An 18,504-nucleotide genomic window follows, 5' to 3' on the forward strand; every position below is an offset into this window, starting at 1 on the left:
AAATACAGTGGGAAGATTTTATATACAGAGAGAACATGAAACAATGGGTGTTACCATACAGACTATAACAAGAGTGATCAGGTAAGGTGAGCTATTACCAGCAGGAGAGCGGGGGGAGGGGGGACCTTTTGTAGTGATAATCAAGGTGGGCCATTTCCAGCAGTTGACAAGAACGTGTGAGGAACAGTGGGGGGGTGGGGGGGAAGGAATAAATATGGGGAAATAGTTTTACTTTGTGTAATGACACATCCACTCCCCGTCCCAGCTTATACTCAAATACATTTGTTAGTCTCTAAGGTGCCACAAATACTCCTCCTTTTCTTTTTGTGGATACAGACTAACATGCTGCTACACTGTTACCGGTAACTGTTGTTCTTTGAGAGCCACCTCTTTGCATTCACATTTCCTTGTCACCTTCCCCTCTTTCTCAGAGTTCTTATCTCAGTTTAGGACTCGATGGTGTGGAAGAAAGGACTGAGGCAGTGGAGGGATACGCTCACTTATGAAGACTCAAACATCGAAGTCATGGGAGAAGGGGGTGCTTATGTAACCCAGTGGACCCAATTATATAATGGACATACTGTTTGTAGAGTTATTTAAGATCAAACCAGAGAGCACCAAACTCCATAAGTGGCCCTCCACAGAGGGGACTCGGAGAATAACGGTCACCAGTAAGTAAAATTTTCTTTCTTGGATTTAATAAAGGTGTCTACAGAACCCCCTATTAAATCAGCATTTACTGGGTGACTAGATGCCTAAGGGTACTGCTAGTGAGCGACTGAGCCTTTTACCTGTGGGTTGCTGGTTTGAATTTGGCCAAGCTCAGTACAGATTAAAATTTATTCCTATCTAGTGGATGTTTGGTGGTCTCTACAAGAGGAGATCTCAGTTTCAGCTCCCACATCACAAACTCACTAGCACACTCTACATTGCCCCAGATAATTGGCAGATTCAGCAGAGAAGCCAAGAACTTCATGAGCCAAGGAAACTCAACTGTCCCATTGCCCCAGATAAAGCGAAGAGCAATGCTGGCAGGGCAGTGTATGTGGGATAGACAGAGAGCTTCGTATATCAAGGTGTTGCCTTTCACCAGTACCAAATGTACATGATTTCTTTAAAGAATATAATTTATGCAGACTGTTTACAAATAAACTCCTTAAATAATTCACAAAAGCTCAAACATGGAGCTGCCCCTGGTAGTTATGTATCACCACCATAACCAGGAGCTGGCAAGTAGGACTGGTACTGCCAGACTAGCTGAGGAGGGGCCAACCTGGCAGCATCAACAGCCCAGAAACCAAAGAGAAAGAGTGGTCTTGGGGAATAGGCTCTCCACAGCTGTGGGGAGTGACAGGTGTTCCATTTTTCAATGCAGTTATCGTGTGTGTGTGTGTGTGTAATTACACACATCATAGGAAAGAGATACATCTTTAAGTCTTTAGTAGCAAATTACAGTTCACCACAAATAACTGGACAACTAGGTTCAGTTTGACAAATGTATTGATTTCAGTGGTGGGCCAGTCTACCCAATCAGCATGGAAAGCTACTGAAAGGAATTTTGGGGTGAGGAGGAAACCCAACCAAAAGCTGCAAGAAAGTAGTAACTGCAAGTAATGTGGGGAGGGTGGGGGGAAATGAAGGCACTAAAGCCTGGTCTACACTACAGAGTTAGGTGGACGCAAGGCAGCTTATGTCAGTCTAACTATGGAACTCTCTACACTTAAATTTCAGTCCCGCCGATGTAACTGCCCTGCTATGCCAACTTAATAACTCCACCTCCACAGGTGGCAAAGAGTCAAGGTCGGTGTAGTTAGGTCTACGCAGTGTCAGTGTAAACCTGGATTTGTGCTGGAAATGGCCCACCTGATGATCACTTTAGATAAGCTATTACCAGCAGGACAGTTGGGTGGGAGGAGGTATTGTTTCATATTCTCTGTGTATATAAAGTCTGCTGCAGTTTCCACGGTATGCATCCGATGAAGTGAGCTGTAGCTCACGAAAGCTTATGCTCAAATAAATTGGTTAGTCTCTAAGGTGCCACAAGTACTCCTTTTCTTTTTGCGAATACAGACTAACACGGCTGTTACTCTGAAAAGTGTAAATACTGCATTGCTCACGTCAAATGTTACCGGCTTTCAGGAACTATCCCACAATGCCCCATACTAACAGTACAATCGATACAAGTTCTCCTGGTGAGGATGTGCACCGCCAACAGAAGGAGCAAACTGTAGACATGCACAAGCGATGTAATTACTTGCAGTGGTTCTATGCCGACGTAAATTAGGTCGACTTAATTTTGTAGTGTAGGCATGGCCTAACCAAATAAGAAAAACAGAAGACATGAGAGAGGATCATTCTAAAGTTTAAAAATATTGTACTAGAAAAGGTTATTTACAATATACTTGAAAAATTAAAGAAAAACCACATAAAATATATGGCTTCAGCTGTCTACAGTATATTGCTCTGGGCTACTACTTAGAATTAAGTAGCAACTATATTCCACGTTAACTCCACTGATTGCGATGTTAACCACATGATAATCTGTATTAACACAACAGTATCTTGTAATAATGTATTAAATAACTAGTATCAACACTCTGGCTCAGGATTACAAAGTGGAAAATAAGTTAAACCAAATATTTATGAGCTTGTATAAGCTTCTGCTGACTGAGGTCAATCTCAATTGTTTTTGGGATCAATATAAAATACTGACAGACAGTGTCAAGTCAATGTCTGTCGAGTCAATGTCAGCACTGTAGATTAATTCTGAGCTCATTATAACTAAGTATAAAGGTCAGAAAAGAGCCAGCCTTAACTCTAAACCTTTTATGGGCCAAATATACATCAGAAGCAGATAAAAGAAAAGCACGTTACAGAGCATCTGAGATCTCCTGATTCTATTCAGAAAGCTACAGAGACCATTACCTTGCTATAAATAAGACAATTTTGAAAAAACTTAAACATTTTATAATTACTACCTCCAAGTGATTTCTTAAGTAGAAAATAATCCATCCTTTTTCAGAATAATACAAAAAAAATTCTCAGGTAAAGCCAAATATTTACTAGCAGCAAAGGTAAGACTAGTTTTTATTGCTAAATAAATAATGTCTATGCATGTCCAGTTAGCTGCCAAACAAGTTTTGTGGTAACTAGGGCATAGAAATATATAATTAAACTATATAATTTTCTTTTTTAAACAACAGCACCAGATGCTTTTAAAAGGGACTTGACTACCACAGCTGGACCTCTTGTCTGATGCTGTCCATTAAATGTAACACTAAATGTATGCTGTATGCAAGGCCATCCCTAGAGGGGTGTGGGGCCCAGGACAACCACCCACTCCGGCCCAGGCCCCGGCCCCACTCCACCCCTTCCCCCAAGCCCCGCCCCTACCCCTTCCCGCCCCTGCCCTGCCCCCTCCCCACCCGCATTCCACCCCCTTCCCCCAAACTCCCACCCCACCTCTTTCTGGCTTCTTCCCCCTTCCCCCCGGGTGACGCCAGGAGCCGGTGGGGTGGAGCAGGATGGGCTGGGGCTGGATTGCTCACTGCTGCCAGCACCAGACCCCCCAGGCCGCCCTGGACCCTGCATCCTAAAGCGTGGAGCCCCCCAAAATGTGGTGCCCAGGGCAGTTGCCCCAGTCCATGCTATGGATAGGATGGTTCTGGCTGTATGTATATACATCAACCTATTTGTTGTTAATTATTACATTCCTTCAGTTACTCTGATCTCAGATTTGGAACTCCTCAACACTAGATATAAACCCTCTTAACTAACACATCAGAATTAATTATCTCAAGGGTCTATAATTTCGAAGTTGCAGAACCTCACATTCCCTGCCAGTCAGAGATACTAAGGGTGTGTCTACACTACGAAATTAGGTCGAATTTATAGAAGTCGGTTTTTTAGAAATCGTTTTTATATAGTCGATTGTGTGTGTCCCCACACAAAATGCTCTAAGTGCATTAAGTGCATTAACTCGGTGGGGTGCTTCCACAGTACCGAGGCTAGCGTCGACTTCCAGAGCGTTGCACTGTGGGTAGCTCTCCCACAGTTCCTGCAGTCTCCGCCACCCCTTGGAATTCTGGGTTCAGTTCCCAACGGCTAATGGGGCAAAAACATTGTCATGGGTGGTTCTGGGTACATGTCGTCAGACCCTCCATCCGTGAAAGCAATGGCAGACAATCGTTTTGCTCCTTTTTTCCTGAGTTACCTGTGCAGATGCCATACCACGGCAAGCATGGAGCCCGCTCAGCTCACTGTCACCCTACATCTCCTGGGTGCTGGCAGAGCGGGACTGCATTGCTACACAGCAGCAGCTCATTGCCTTGTGGCAGCAGACGGTGCAATAGGCCTGATAACCATTGTCATCATGTCCGAGGTGCTCCTGGCTGCCTCAGTAAGGAGCGCCTGGGCAGACATGGTGCAGGAACTGAAATAGGAGGGACTCGACCAGGTCATTCTCTTTAATCCTGACGGCAGTCCTGTGGCAGCCAGGAGATGAGAATGGCTAGTAGTCCTATTGGACCATCTTCTGCCAAGCAGGCAGGAGATGAGGATGGCCAGCAATCCTATTACACCATCTTCTGCCAAGCAGCCAGGAGATGAGGATGGCTAGCAGTCCTACTGCACCATCTGCTGCCAGCCAAAGATGTAAAAGATAGATGGAGTGGATCAAAACAAGAAATAGACCAGATTTTTTTTGTATTCCTTTGCTCCCCCCTCCCTCCGTGAAATCAGTGTCCAACAATCATTTCGGTGAGGTCTGTCAGGGGCACCTTGAAAAGTTTAATAGAGATTTAGTCTTGCCTGAAATACCGTGGGGAGGGATAGCTCAGTGGGTTGAGCATTGGCCTGCTAAACCCAGGGTTTTGAATTCAATCCTTGAGGGGGGTCATTCTGTGTAGCAGTTGTTTTTGTTTCTCCTTGATGTAAAGCCACCCCCTTTGTTGATTTTAATTCATATAAGCCAATCCTGTAAGCCATGTCGTCAGTCGCCCCTCCCTCCGTCAGAGTAACAACAAACAATTGTTCCGCGACTTTTTTCTGTGCAGACGCCACACCATGGCAAGCATGAAGCCCGCTCAGATCACTTTGGCAATTAAGAGCACATTAAACACCACGTGCATTATCCAGTATACGCAGCACCAGAACCTAGCAAAGCGAAACCAGGCAAGTAGGCGACGTCAGCATGGTAATGAGAGTGATGAGGACATGGACACAAGACTTCTCTCAAAGCACGGGCCCTGGCAATGTGGGCATCATGGTGCTAATGGGGCAGGTTCATGCCGTGGAACGCCGATTCTGAGCCCGGGAAACAAGCACAGACTGGTGGGACCGCATCGTGTAAGGGCACTTTCATGGAACTTTGTGACTTGCTTTCCCCTGCCTTGAGGCGCAAGAACAAGGATAGAACAAGGCAAGAACACCAAGATGAGAGCAGCCCTCACAGTTGAGAAGCAAGTGGCAATAGCCCTGTGGAAGCTTGCACTGCCAGACAGCTACCAGTCAATCGGGAATCAATTTGGAGCGGGCAAATCTACTGTGGGCGCTGCTGTGATGCAAGTAGGAAACGCAATCAAAGATCTGCTGATATCAAGGGTAGTGACTCTGGGAAATGTGCAGGTCATAGTGGATGGCTTTGCTGTAATGAGATTCCCTAACTGTCGTGGGGCCATAGATGGAACCCATATCCCTATCTTGGCACCGGAGCACCAAGCCGGCAAGTACATAAACCGCAAGGGGTACTTTTCAATAGTGCTGCAAGCACTGGTGGATCACAAGGGACGTTTCACCAACATCAACGTGGGATGGCCGGGAAAAGGACATGACGCTCGCATCTTCAGGAACTCTGGTCTGTTTCAAAAGCTGCAAGAAGGGACTTTATTCCCAGACCAGAAAATAACCATTAGGGACGTTGAAATGCCTATAGTTATCCTTGGGGACCCAGCCTACCCCTTAATGCCATGGCTCATGAAGCCGTACACAGGCAGCCTGGACAGTAGTCAGGAGCTGTTCAACTACAGGCTGAGCAAGTGCAGAATGGTGGTAGAATGTGCATTTGGACATTTAAAAACTCGCTGGCACAGTTTACTGACTCGCTTAGACCTCAGCGAAACCAATATTCCCATTGTTATTACCGCTTGCTGTGCACTCCACAATCTCTGTGACAGTAAGGGGGGGGAGAGACGTTTATGGCGGGGTGGGAGGTTGGGGCAAATCACCTGGCCGCTGGTTACGCACAGCCAGACACCAGGGCGTTAGAAGAGCACAGAGAGGCTTTGAAAACCAGTTTCATGACTGGCCAGGCTACAGTGTGACGGTTGTGTGTGTTTCTCCTTGATGAACCCCCACCCACTTGGTTCACTCTACTTCCCTGTAAGTAAGCTAACCACCGTCCCCACCCCCATTTGATCACCACTTGCAGAGGCAATAAAGTCATTGTTGCTTCACATTCATGCATTCTTTATTAATTCATCACACAAATAGGGGGATAACTGCCAAGGTAGCCAGGGAGGGGTGGTGGAGGAGGGAAGGACAAGCCCACACAGCACTTTAAACATTTAAAACTTTAAAACTTATTGAATGCCAGCCTTCTGTTGCTTGGGCAATCCTCTGGGGTGGAGTGGCTGGGTGGCCGGAGGCCCCCCCACCGCGTTCTTGGGCATCTGCATGAGGAGGCTATGGAACTTGGGGAGGAGGGTGGTTGGTTACACAGGGGCTATAGCAGCGGTCTGTGCTCCAGCTGCCTTTCCTGAAGCTCAACCATACGCTGGAGCATATTAGTTTGATCCTCCAGCAGCCTCAGCATTGAATCCTGCCTCCTCTCATCACGCTGCCACCACCTATCAGCTTCAGCCCTCTCTTCAGCATGCCACCTCTACCCCTGGTCATTTTGTGCTTGCCTGCACTCTGACATTGTCTGTCTCCACGCATTCGTCCGTGCTATGTCAGTGTGGGAGGACACCATGAGCTCAGAGAACATTTCAACGTGAGTGCATTTTTTTCGCCTTCTAATCTTCGCTAGCCTCTGGGAAGGAAGATCCTGTGATCCTTGAAACACATGCAGCTGGTGGAGAAAAAAAAAGGGACAGTGGTATTTAAAAAGACACATTTTATAGAACAATGGGTACACTCTTTCATGGTAAACCTTGCTGTTAACATTACATACATAGCACATTTGGTTTCGTTCCAACGTCGCATTTTGCCTCCCCCCACCGCGTGGCTAACCCCTCCACTTTTCCCGTGGCTAACAGTGGGGAATATTTCTGTTCAGCCACAGGCAAACAGCCCAGCAGGAACAGGCACCTCTGAATGTCCCCTTAAGAAAAGCACCCTATTTCAACCAGGTGACCATGAATGATATCACTCTCCTGAGGATAATACAGAGAGATAAAGAACGGATGTTGTGTGAACGCCAGCAAACATACACTGCAATGCTTTGTTCTGCAATGATTCCCAACTCCATGCTACTGGCCTGGCGTGGTAAAGTGTCCTACCATGGTGGATGGAATAAGGCTGCCCTCCCCAGAAACCTTTTGCAAAGGCTTTGGGAGTACATCCAGGAGAGCTTTATGGAGATGTCCCTGGAGGATTTCTGCTCCATCCCCAGACACATTAACATACTTTTCCAGTAGCTGTACTGGCCGCGAATGCCAGGGCAAATTAATCATTAAACATATTTGCTTTTAAACCATGTATACTATTTAAAAAGGTACACTCACCAGAGGTTCCTTCTCTGCCTGGCGGGTCCGGGAGGCAGCCTTGGGTAGGTTCAGGGGGTACTGGCTCCAGGTCCAGGATGAGAAACAGTTCCTGGCTGTCAGGAAAACTGGTTTCTCCGTTTGCTTGCTGTGAGCTATCTTCCTTGTTCCCCAAACCTGCTTCCGTATTGCCTCCCTCTCCATTGAAGGACTCAAAGCACATGGTTGGGGTAATGGTGGCTGAACCCCCTAAAATGGCATGCAGCTCATCATAGAAATGGCATGTTTGGGGCTCTGAGTCGGAGCGGCCATTTGCCTCTCTGATAGGCTTGCCTCAGCTCCTTAAGTTTCACACGGCACTGCTTTGGGTCCCTGTTATGGCCTCTGTCCTTCATGCCCTGGGAGATTTTGACAAATGTTTTGCATTTTGAAAACTGGAACGTAGTTCTGATAGCATGGGTTCCTCTCCCCATAGAGCAATCAGATCCTGTACCTCCCGTTCGTTCCATGCCGGAGCTATTTTGCGATTCTGGGACTCCATCATGGTCACCTCTGCTTATGAGCTCTGCACTCACCTGCAGCTTGCCACACTGGCCAAACAGGAAATGAAATTCAAAAGTTCGCGGGCCTTTTCCTGTCTACCTGGCCAGTGCATCTGAGTTGAGAGTGCTCTCCAGAGCGGTCACAATGGAGCACTCTGGGATAGCTCCCAGAGGTCAATACCGTCTAATTGCGTCCACAGTACCCCAAATTCGACCCGGCAAGGCCGATTTCAGCACTAATCCCCTTGTCGGGGGTGGAGTAAATAAATCAATTTTAAGAGCCCTTTAAGTCGAAAAAAAGGGCTTCATCATGTGGACAGGTGCAGGGTTAAATTGATTTAACGCTGCTAAATTCGACCTCAACTCCTAGTGTAGACCAGGGCTAAGGCTTAGATCGACAAAAGGACATGGGTGTTGTGACCCTGAGCTTTGTGGTGCCTAACTTGTAGACATATAGAAAAATCACAGGAACAACACTATGATCCACTGAGCTTAAATTCATAACTCTGCTAGACACCAAAAATCATGGACTTAATAAAGACACTGGATTTATGGCCCATTACAGCAATCGGTAACCCACTATGGCCATGTCTCCTCTAGCAGCTGTGCCACTGTAAGATTGCTCATGTAGCCACTCTACGCTGACATAATAAAACCACCTCAATGAGTGGTGGTAGCTATGTCGCTGGGAGAAGTTCTGCTGCTGACATAGTGCTATGCACACTGCCACTTATGCCAGTAAAATTTACGTCACTCAGGAGTATCTTTTTTCACACCCCTGAGCGACATAAGTTTTGCCAACATAAGTGGTAGTGTAGACATGGCCTAACTCTCCTTTGTCCTATGACTGTAGAGGGGTTAACTGCACACTTCGCCTTGAATTGTCTCTTGCAACGTGTGTTAACTCCTTATCTGTTCCACCTTGTATTTAGCCATGACACTCTGAGTACCTTTTCCAGACCTGAAGAAGAACTCTGAGTAAGTTCGAAAGCTTGTCTCTTTCACCAATAGAAGTTGGTCCAATAAAAGATATTACCTCACCTTCCTTGACTCTTTAACATCCTGGGACTAACATGGTTACAACACTTGAAACAAATAAATACAGTAAGTACATCATGAATTCCATGCCTGGGGAGGGGAGAAGGTTGGGCATCCACTTAACTGTTACATGATTGCCTCTGAGGTCCAAGCTAGACAATTTGCTTAGATGAGCATAGCTGCAGAGCTTGGTAGGGCTGCAGAACTGTTTTGGGCTCCACACCACAGACAAAAATAGTCTGTATTTGGCCTGTCGATATAAATCCTAATCGTATTTGTCACCTCTCTTTTCTGAGACACTTTAGCACTTCATATCCACTTATAGTACATGACTACAGCAGTCTTTAAAATTAAGGCACAGTATTTTACTTTTTAACAATAATCAACTGTTAGTTGATTATGGGTATATTCATGCTAGAATAAACACACATTTGTCTCTGGGTGGGATAAAACATGCAGAGTGATTCTTTGATTTCTCCCTCACTCCAATGTAAATGAGGAGTGGCTCCACTGAAGTCAATGTAGTTACCCTGGTATAAAACCAGTATTAGTAAATACTGATTCAGGCCCATAATATCTGATTAGATTCCTTGTCCTTAATAGGGAATGACTAAATAACATATTTGCAGCTAAAATACTTTCAAGCTGTCACATAGCTCCTTAACTTTCTTTCCAATATTCAGCAATGACCACAGGCCATTAAGATATGTACAAGGTATGTGAAAGAAAGCTATAGTTATGGACACATTGCAGCTACATAATATACTGTATTAACATCATTATGACTAGTTGTTTATCATGGAAGAAACACAGAAAATTCAAAAGGAAAAAAAACAAATCAAAAAGTCACAGGATCACATTTTTGAACAAAATTTCATTTTTTTAAGTTAAAATAATTAAAACCATCTGTTAATAATTAATGGCTGAGATGCATTCATAAGTCCAGGCTACTCTCCCATACAAAAAAAAAGATATGGTTTGAATGTTATCTATATATACTGAACTTGTAAACGACTCATGAGAGCTTTGGTTGGGATTAGACTTGCTGGGTTTATAAATTCCACAAGTCATTGTGAAAAAAAAACCTCCTAAGGGTCACAGTTTTTGTCCCGAAAGTGATGGCCATGACAAACACACCGCCGTAAACCTGATACATAAAGTTGAAACAGAGAAAGAACCTTACCTGCCTGCGCAGCTGTAATTAGAGCTGTGTTCCCTTCATTGTCCTGCCAGTTTACATCAACATGAGGGCACTGTGCTAAGGCTATTACAATATCCACAAAACCTTGGTAACAGGCAACAATAAGGCCAGTCTATAAATAAAAAATAAGGAGGTAGTTAAGGGTAAGCAGACTGATCAATAGTACGTTGAGGAAGCATATCATTTGGGGTTTTGTTTTTTTTTAAACATGAGAGAAACAACATGACATTTGAGTATTAACTAGTGCTGAGCCTAAATTGCAAAGTTTGAATCTGAATTTCCACAAAGTTAGGGTAGATTGAGTGAGGGATTACACTGGACCTGCATCTGAGCTCCCACAAAACTGGGCGTGTGTGTTTGGATCTGGGGCTTTTGTTCGGGCTAATTTTCTTAGGGCCAGATTGTTCCCTGCTGCTTCATGGTTGCACAGGGATTGAAGTGAAGATGAAAGGTACAGCAATGGGCTCCATAGTGGTCCCCGTGCTTCATACACTAAAGAGACTGCTCTCTGCATGTGCCCCTTGGGTTCATGACACCCCAAAGGGGCAGGAGGTAGGGTAGGCCATGACTGTGTCCCCAAAAAACCAACAGGGAAGGGGGGGTAAAAGCAGATATGTGGAGATATCCACATTCCTCTAAATGCAAGGCTGTGCCTGAAATGAATCATTGACCCTTTTATTAGGCTTGGGTTTACATTTGTAAATTACTTCCTTAAAAAAAAACAACAGTAAATAATATATATTGAAAAATATTAAATGAGCTCTAACAATTTTAAATATTATGGAAAATTATAATCCACTGAGCCCCACTAACTACCATTTATCAATCAGTGCCACTAGTAATTTGTTATAGTTCAGCTAGTGACCATAGTGTTCCAGATTCAGAAATTAGTTTTTACAAAATATTTTAATTCAAAAATTCTACTTCTCACAATAGATTGTGGATAATAGGAAAAAAAACACATGTAGCTCTAATAGGGTGCGAATCATTATATTGTAAATCAATGTGGGATTATGAAGTATAAGAGTATTCATAAGACACCATACAACTCATTTTTGGAAGCACAAAAAAGGCTCATCTTAAAATACAGACTAGTATGCTTTTAAAACACTAATGTTCTGACTTAAATTTGGGAAATTCAGATTTAAGGCACCCATGGCATACTGATTTCTGTGCCTTATACATATATTTTATGGTGGGACACAAGAACTTTCCTTATATTATCACATAGCAATAAGCCAGGCATAATACTGTACTGCTAGGCAAGAATTATTTTACAAATGTGGCCTAATGATATGCAGGTCTAGAAAAATTTTGTATACTAATTATTATAAACTATCAGATTATATTATATGTCAAGATGAACACAAGAAGTTCCCAGGCCACTGGGTGATTTTGCATTTAGTCATCTGAAAAGCAAATATCTGTCCTATGGGTAGTTTTATTTTAAGTTCATAATATCTGTGGTCAATTTTAAATATTTCACCTATCACCTGGCAATCCCACATTCTTAATACTGTAAATAAAATAAATCAGTTTAAAAAAATCACCATTTAATATTCATAATAACAACTAAAAGATCAGTAAAATCTCCAGGAGGAAGAGAAACCAGGAAATGTATCTGACCACCCAATTTAGCCCTGAACCATTGTTTAATTAAAAAACAATAAAATAACAGCTTCCCTGAAATATCAAAATACTCCAGCCATTGATTAAATGGAACCAGAGTACTTAATCCTCAACATCTCATTTGACCATTAGAATTAAAACCATTATCTCATGATTTCAGGAATACTTGCATAACCCAGTACATAAGCATCCACAGTGCTCTGATAAATGTACAAGATAAGGCAGCAACAAGTAAAATAACTTCAGTGTTTAGTGAGAGTCCATGGGTTTTCCCCACTACCTACACATTGTTCTTAAATGCTGACTGTGATCTAAACACATCAACTAACTGCTCAGAAGACAGAGGCAAAGAATAAGGAGACAAAATTAATCCTTTCTACTCTGCTCCCTCTGCCTAGCCAGAACACACGGACATGCAGAATTCAACTTGACCACCAATTTACAGGGAGAAATAAGAAGCCTGTTGGTGAAAGAACTTTAAACCTAAAGATGTGGCAAACACAAACCTCTCTGAAATTTTTTCAGTTCAAATGACCCCATTTGACTCCTAGTTGGTCCCTATTTAATCAGAGAAGTGATTACTGCTGTTAATAGTAGCAGGGTCCTTCACATACTCCAGCCTGTCCACCATGTGCACAAGAGAGAATCCCCTTCTAGCTACCACTGTAGCTATAACCCCTTAGTCACATTTAAAGCGGAGTAATGGGGAGGAGTAAGCACATCAGAATCTGACCCTTAGGTTTTCTTTCTTTCTTTGGGAAAATTAAAACAGCAGCAAGGGCACAACATGATGTGGGAAAGATCATTATTGAATAGATATGAAACACCAAAGTTGCACATTTCTTGTAGCCATGGGATCAATAAGCTTGTAAAGGAAAGACCTCAGCAGAAACCATCTCTAATCTTTTTTGTTAAGGAAAATATTGGACCAGATGTCTGGCTGGTGTAAATTGGCATAACTGCACTGAAATTAATAAAGCTATGCCAATTTACACCAGTTTAAGTTCCACTGAATGCACCAAGGGAGAAGTAAGCAAGCAGCTGTGATTCACAGGTGTGTCTCTCAGTCACAATACCTCTCTAGGCTATTCCTGAGGTGATGAGCTTTACATACCACTCCTTGCTTAGGGATGTGCCTAAATTGACAATAAAACCATTAGCAAATACAGCAGACAGTAGATCACTTCTGGGCTTAGTTTACTCAGCCTACTTCTACCACAGTACCACTACTGCTAATAATCCCATCCTAGCCAATCCCACCACCTTTCTTAATTACTCTTACCCCAGCCCTTTAGTCTGCACAATTGATGTACTTCTAACACAGACCCCACTGGGCAACGAGCTTCCTCTGCCAAGCTATTTTGACATTACAATCAGGTTGTTATTAGTCAATACATTAATGTTACAAAGTTGTCTCAATTTCCTGTTCCATTTAAATTCTGGGTTGTCCTTTCAGTTCAGGTGACAAACAGTTTTGTTAAGATACAGACAAAATGACATCTTTTTGGTCAGCGTACAGACCACAATATTTCTCAGCTGGACCTTTGAATAAGACTATTATTCTGATTTCTTTTTTACACAATTCACCTCAGACCCAATATTTAACAAAGCTCAGCACTCCTTGATAAAGAGCATTTCAATTTCCTTCCAGTTAACATGCAATACTTCAAAAGATTCCTTTGAAACTGGATAGGGGGTCTTGTTAAGTGAAAGTATCCTTATTTGCATACAACTTCAAGTAACACTATCAGAAGACATTCATTTTCCAGGTGGGGCTGTCTCAGGTAACTGAAATCTTACAGCAATTTAATCATTCTGACCCCCTGCAGGTTTGTGCATTCCCTTTGCCTGAACGGTTGGTCCTGAGACACAATGCAACTCTTTTTGGTCAGACCCTTAACATTACTTTTAACAAACCTTTGTGTGTGTGGTTTTTGGAGGGGGGTGAGGGGGTGAGAGAACCTGGATTTGTGCAGGAAATGGCCCACCTTGATTATCATGCACATTGTGAAGAGAGTTGTCACTTTGGATGGGCTATTACCAGCAGGAGAGTGAGTTTGTGTGTAGGGGGGTGGAGGGTGAGAAAACCTGGATTTGTGCTGGAAATGGCCCAACTTGATGATCACTTTAGATAAGCTATTACCAGCAGGACAGTGGGGTGGGAGGAGGTATTGTTTCATGATCTCTGTGTGTATATAAAGTCTGCTGCAGTTTCCACGGTATGCATCCAATGAAGTGAGCTGTAGCTCATGAAAGCTCATGCTCAAATAAATTGGTTAGTCTCTAAGGTGCCACAAGTACTCCTTTTCCTTATTTTTTTATTTTTTGAGGAGGAGAATGAATAAAAACTATGAGATTGTGAAGCCTAACATGACGTCCTTCCATAAGAATTATATAAGCCTGGAATAGTAGAAAATGGACAGCAGTGACAAAACAGCTGTGAATGTTGTTTAGCAAAAAAATTTGTTATAAAACTTTCACATCATTTGTAAAATAGACACTATTTTCAGCTGTCACTGATCCTGCAATACAATGAACATACTATACAAACACCCATTAGTACTTTGCTGCCACAAGTAGTGTCTATTTCTTTTTGAGGGCATATTTTTGAATAACTACAGACAGACTAGATCCACGTAGGTAGCTCTCTCTGATGTTAACAGAGATTTCTGTGCATAAACAATAGTTAAATGCTGGAATATAGAGCATTTATGTTACACTCTATAGCATTAGGCAGGAGCATAATTCAGTTGAGTGAACTGATACAAAGTCCACTCCTGTGCATGTCTTATATCTTAAATGTAATATATTATGGGTAAGGCTGTAAGAAAGTTGTGGAGATAGGGGGTGGCTCAGAAGTTCCAATCACAGTCTGTTAAAATTGTGATTAAAGTAAGTTGCGGACGGGCCAGATTTGAGTGGTGTTGCAACGGGGTTGGCATTTCAAATTTCAAAGAGGGAGGGTGCAAATATCCATGGCCAGGGCTACTTAGTGTTACCTAGCAGCTCTGTGTTCTTGGGGAACCAGGGCGCAGTACCCAGCCTGTCTGACTCATGAAAGACCTTCCCCCCCCACAGCCTCTCCTTGAACCAAATTGATCGGAAGAAAGACTAACAAAAAGCAATAAAAAGGCAGAGGGAGACACACCTAAACCCCTGGGATAAGGGTGACAGGATTAAGGAAACTCCACTAGCCTCATTTGCATCGAAGATGGGACAAGGAGGCATCTCCATTAGCATACAGAATGGAGAACAGAGATTCCAAGGCAAGAACTGCATGGAACTCTAGGATCAGAAAAGCAGGGAAGCACTGCATGATGGGGGATCTCTGCTCCAGATGTTAATGAACCCATGCCTGCACACACCCAGCTCAGTAGTTATCAGTCCAATTCTAGTAATAAATCCTTTATTGGTATCCAAAATAGTGAAGCTCCCTAACTGCATTGTGAGCTCCCTCCAAGGAACACCATCCATAATCAGGAATGATCAGCTCTCATTGTCTAGCCTGAACAAAACAACTTTGTTATACTCCCTTGAGCCATCAGCTTACACATAAACAAATCCAGTGTTTTCCCTTGAACCATTGGTGTTTCTCTACAAAGACCCCTACCCATGCTTCAAGTAAGTGTTCTGATGCCTGGATCCAAATCTGCATCAGTTTCATTGGATTTCATCCTCTCCTGACTGATCATGCTGGGAGCTCTGCCTGTCTCCAGCACTCCAGACCCTCAACTACCATCACTATCTGGGACCCTCGATCGATTCAAGCTTCACAGAGTGGTGAGAACCCAGCTCTCTCTCTCTCTCTCTAGGTATAATCTTCTGACCTTGACTTGTGTGATCACTTATAGTTTTCTAAACCTGACCTTTATAATCAAATTTAAGTTAGATTTAATATTATAGCTGTTTTGTTTGTTTGACTCCCCTATTAACTGGCAATAAATAACTTTCATGATTAAGCTGGTTGCTTCTCTCTCTCTCTATTCCGGTACGGTGCCCACGGCATATGAGGGTGGCAGCTTGGCGGTGCTGTTCGACCCAGCCTGCTGAGTCCAGGGACATATAAGGGGTTAGCTTGGGAGTGCTGATTAACCTGCTCCTCTCAGATGTGCTCTGTTAATGTGTGTGTGTGTGTGTGTGTGTTCATCTGATTCTGGGGTTGGAAGAACCCAGCCCTGGGGAACCTAGGTCCTGCAGGATAGCTCCATTGGGAGGGAACTTGCAGCAGGAGAATTAGAGCTCTGTTTGAGAACAAAAGTGACACAAGCAGTACATTGACAGAAGTACAGACCCTTCCCCCCCGCCAGCCACCCCGCCCCAGAAAAGTAACCCTAATAAATGAGCATACCCCAAAGCAACAGGCAAAGCTGGTAACATTAGGCCCAGTGCAGCCACCCAGTGCTGGGACCATATGTTGGGGGAAGGCGTTTTAGAGTTTTACCCTCCCTGTCCCACATCCAGCCCTGCTCCCTCTACAAGAGAGTTGCCATTGCAGAACAGAGCAGGCAGGAGCACACAGACTAGGCACCTCTGCCCACCTCAGAGGGTAGCTTTTTCAAAGATAATATAATATAGAACTTACACAAGATCACTTCAGGTAGAGCTGGGTATAGAAACCTGGTTTATAATTAAACACAGCACACTGTCTTTCAGAAATAACTTGCTGTAACCTACATTAGCACAGTGTGACTCAGTCACCCTCTAGCAGCTACAAGTTATGTACAAGTTTGAGTCTCCTACTGTTTATTTCCTGGTTCTTTAGCTCTAGTGAAGATGCTTATACTGTTATATCTGGAGGTATTGGGTTCAGTCCCTGAAGAGCAGTGGTTTTCAAACTGCAGGTCGTGACCCAGTACTGGGTCATGGAATGGAAGGCACTGGGTCGCGATGGCTCTGGTCAGCACCACTGACCGGGCCATTAAAAGTCCCGTTGGCAGTGCTGCCTGGCTAAGGCAGGCTAGTCCCTACCTGTTCTGACACTGCACTGTGACCCGGAAGCAGCCAGCAGCAGGTCCAGCTCCCAGGCAGGGGGCCACAGGGATTCGTGTGCTGCCCATGCCTACGAGCGAGAGCCACGCAGAGCCACTTGCGCACCTCCGCCTAGAAGCCGGACCTGCTGCTGGCCGCTTCCAGGGCACAGCGTGGTCTGCAGTGCCAGGACAGGCAGGAATCCTGCCTTAGCATCCCCGCTGTGCTGCTGCCCGAGAGCTGCCCGAGGTAAGCCCACACCCCAACACCATACCCCAATCTCCTGACACAGCCCTGAACCCCCCCAAACCCAAAGTCCCCTCCCGCACCCCAAACCCCTCATCCCTGGCCCCATCCCAAAGCCTGCACCCCCAGCCCAAAGCCCTGACCACCTCCTGCACCCCAACCCCCTGACCCAGCCCAGAGCTCCCTCCCACACCCTGAGCCCCTCATTCATGGCCCCACCCCACAGCCCTCACCCTGACACTCCAACCCTGAGCCCCTTCCACACCCCAAACCCCTCATCCCCAGCTCCGTTGGGTCATGGGCATCAACAATTTTCTTCAACCGGGTTGCCAGAAAAAAAGTTTAAAAACCACAGCTGTAGAGGACCCAAACAAGTACACTGTTATGTTTAGCTATGCGGTTTAGATCACAATCTATTCCCAGAGCCAGGAATAAAAAACAAGAATTTTGGCAGCTGGCATTCCTGTGCTGTCTCACAAATACTTGTGTAACCCATTGGTAATAGGTGTGTTGTGTCTTCCTGTTTGGGCTCGTCTATGCAGAGAAGACCAATATGCATTTTCTCTCATCTTCTATAGCAGAAATGGTCTGTTGTGTGGTTTTAAAAGTTGTGGGATCCAACCTTGATCTTGACTCATGGCAGGAGAGAGAGAGATATGTACAAAAGTTAACATGTGAACCTTGGTGTAACTAGTAGAATGATCTGATATTGCAAAACATTACATTTAGAGGTGAATATGGATTCTGTCCTAATATTTGCTTTACTGATCTTTTTAATTATTGGTATTTGGTTAATGGAAACCAGTGTGTAATGACAGGTTTCAGAGTAGCAGCTATGTTAGTCTGTATCCACAAAAAGAATAGGAGGACTTGTGGCACCTTAGAGACAAACAAATTTATTTGAGCATAAGCTTTTGTGAGCTACAGCTCACTTCATCGGATGTGTCCAGAGAGTGGATGCCCTGCCTGTGTGAGCTCTGAAAAGGTCAGAACTTGATTTAATAAATTTATATTTCCAGAAAGCAAGCCTGATTCTCAAAGGTGTAACTTTAGTGCTTGAGGGGACTGGATACTACCAGGCATTGTTAATAAGGTATAGAACCTTTCACCAATACACCACTAGTCTGAATCTAGCCCAGCTCAGCTAGGATTAAAAGTTGTTCTCATTTCATTGGTA

General features: G+C 44.1%; 1 protein-coding gene across 1 annotated transcript in view; it reads right to left on the minus strand.

Annotated features, from left to right (window-relative positions):
• The window catches only part of ANKRD33B (ankyrin repeat domain 33B), a 105,427-nt gene that overhangs the window by 29,337 nt on the left and 57,586 nt on the right, over positions 1-18,504 (minus strand). Inside the window, exon 2 of the mRNA XM_073332340.1 lies at positions 10,467-10,596. Within this exon, the coding sequence (XP_073188441.1) occupies positions 10,467-10,596 (130 nt within the window). The remainder of the gene's footprint in view (positions 1-10,466; positions 10,597-18,504) is intronic.

This window comes from Lepidochelys kempii, chromosome 2 (assembly GCF_965140265.1).
Source record: "Lepidochelys kempii isolate rLepKem1 chromosome 2, rLepKem1.hap2, whole genome shotgun sequence".
NCBI classification, from domain to species: domain Eukaryota; kingdom Metazoa; phylum Chordata; order Testudines; family Cheloniidae; genus Lepidochelys; species Lepidochelys kempii.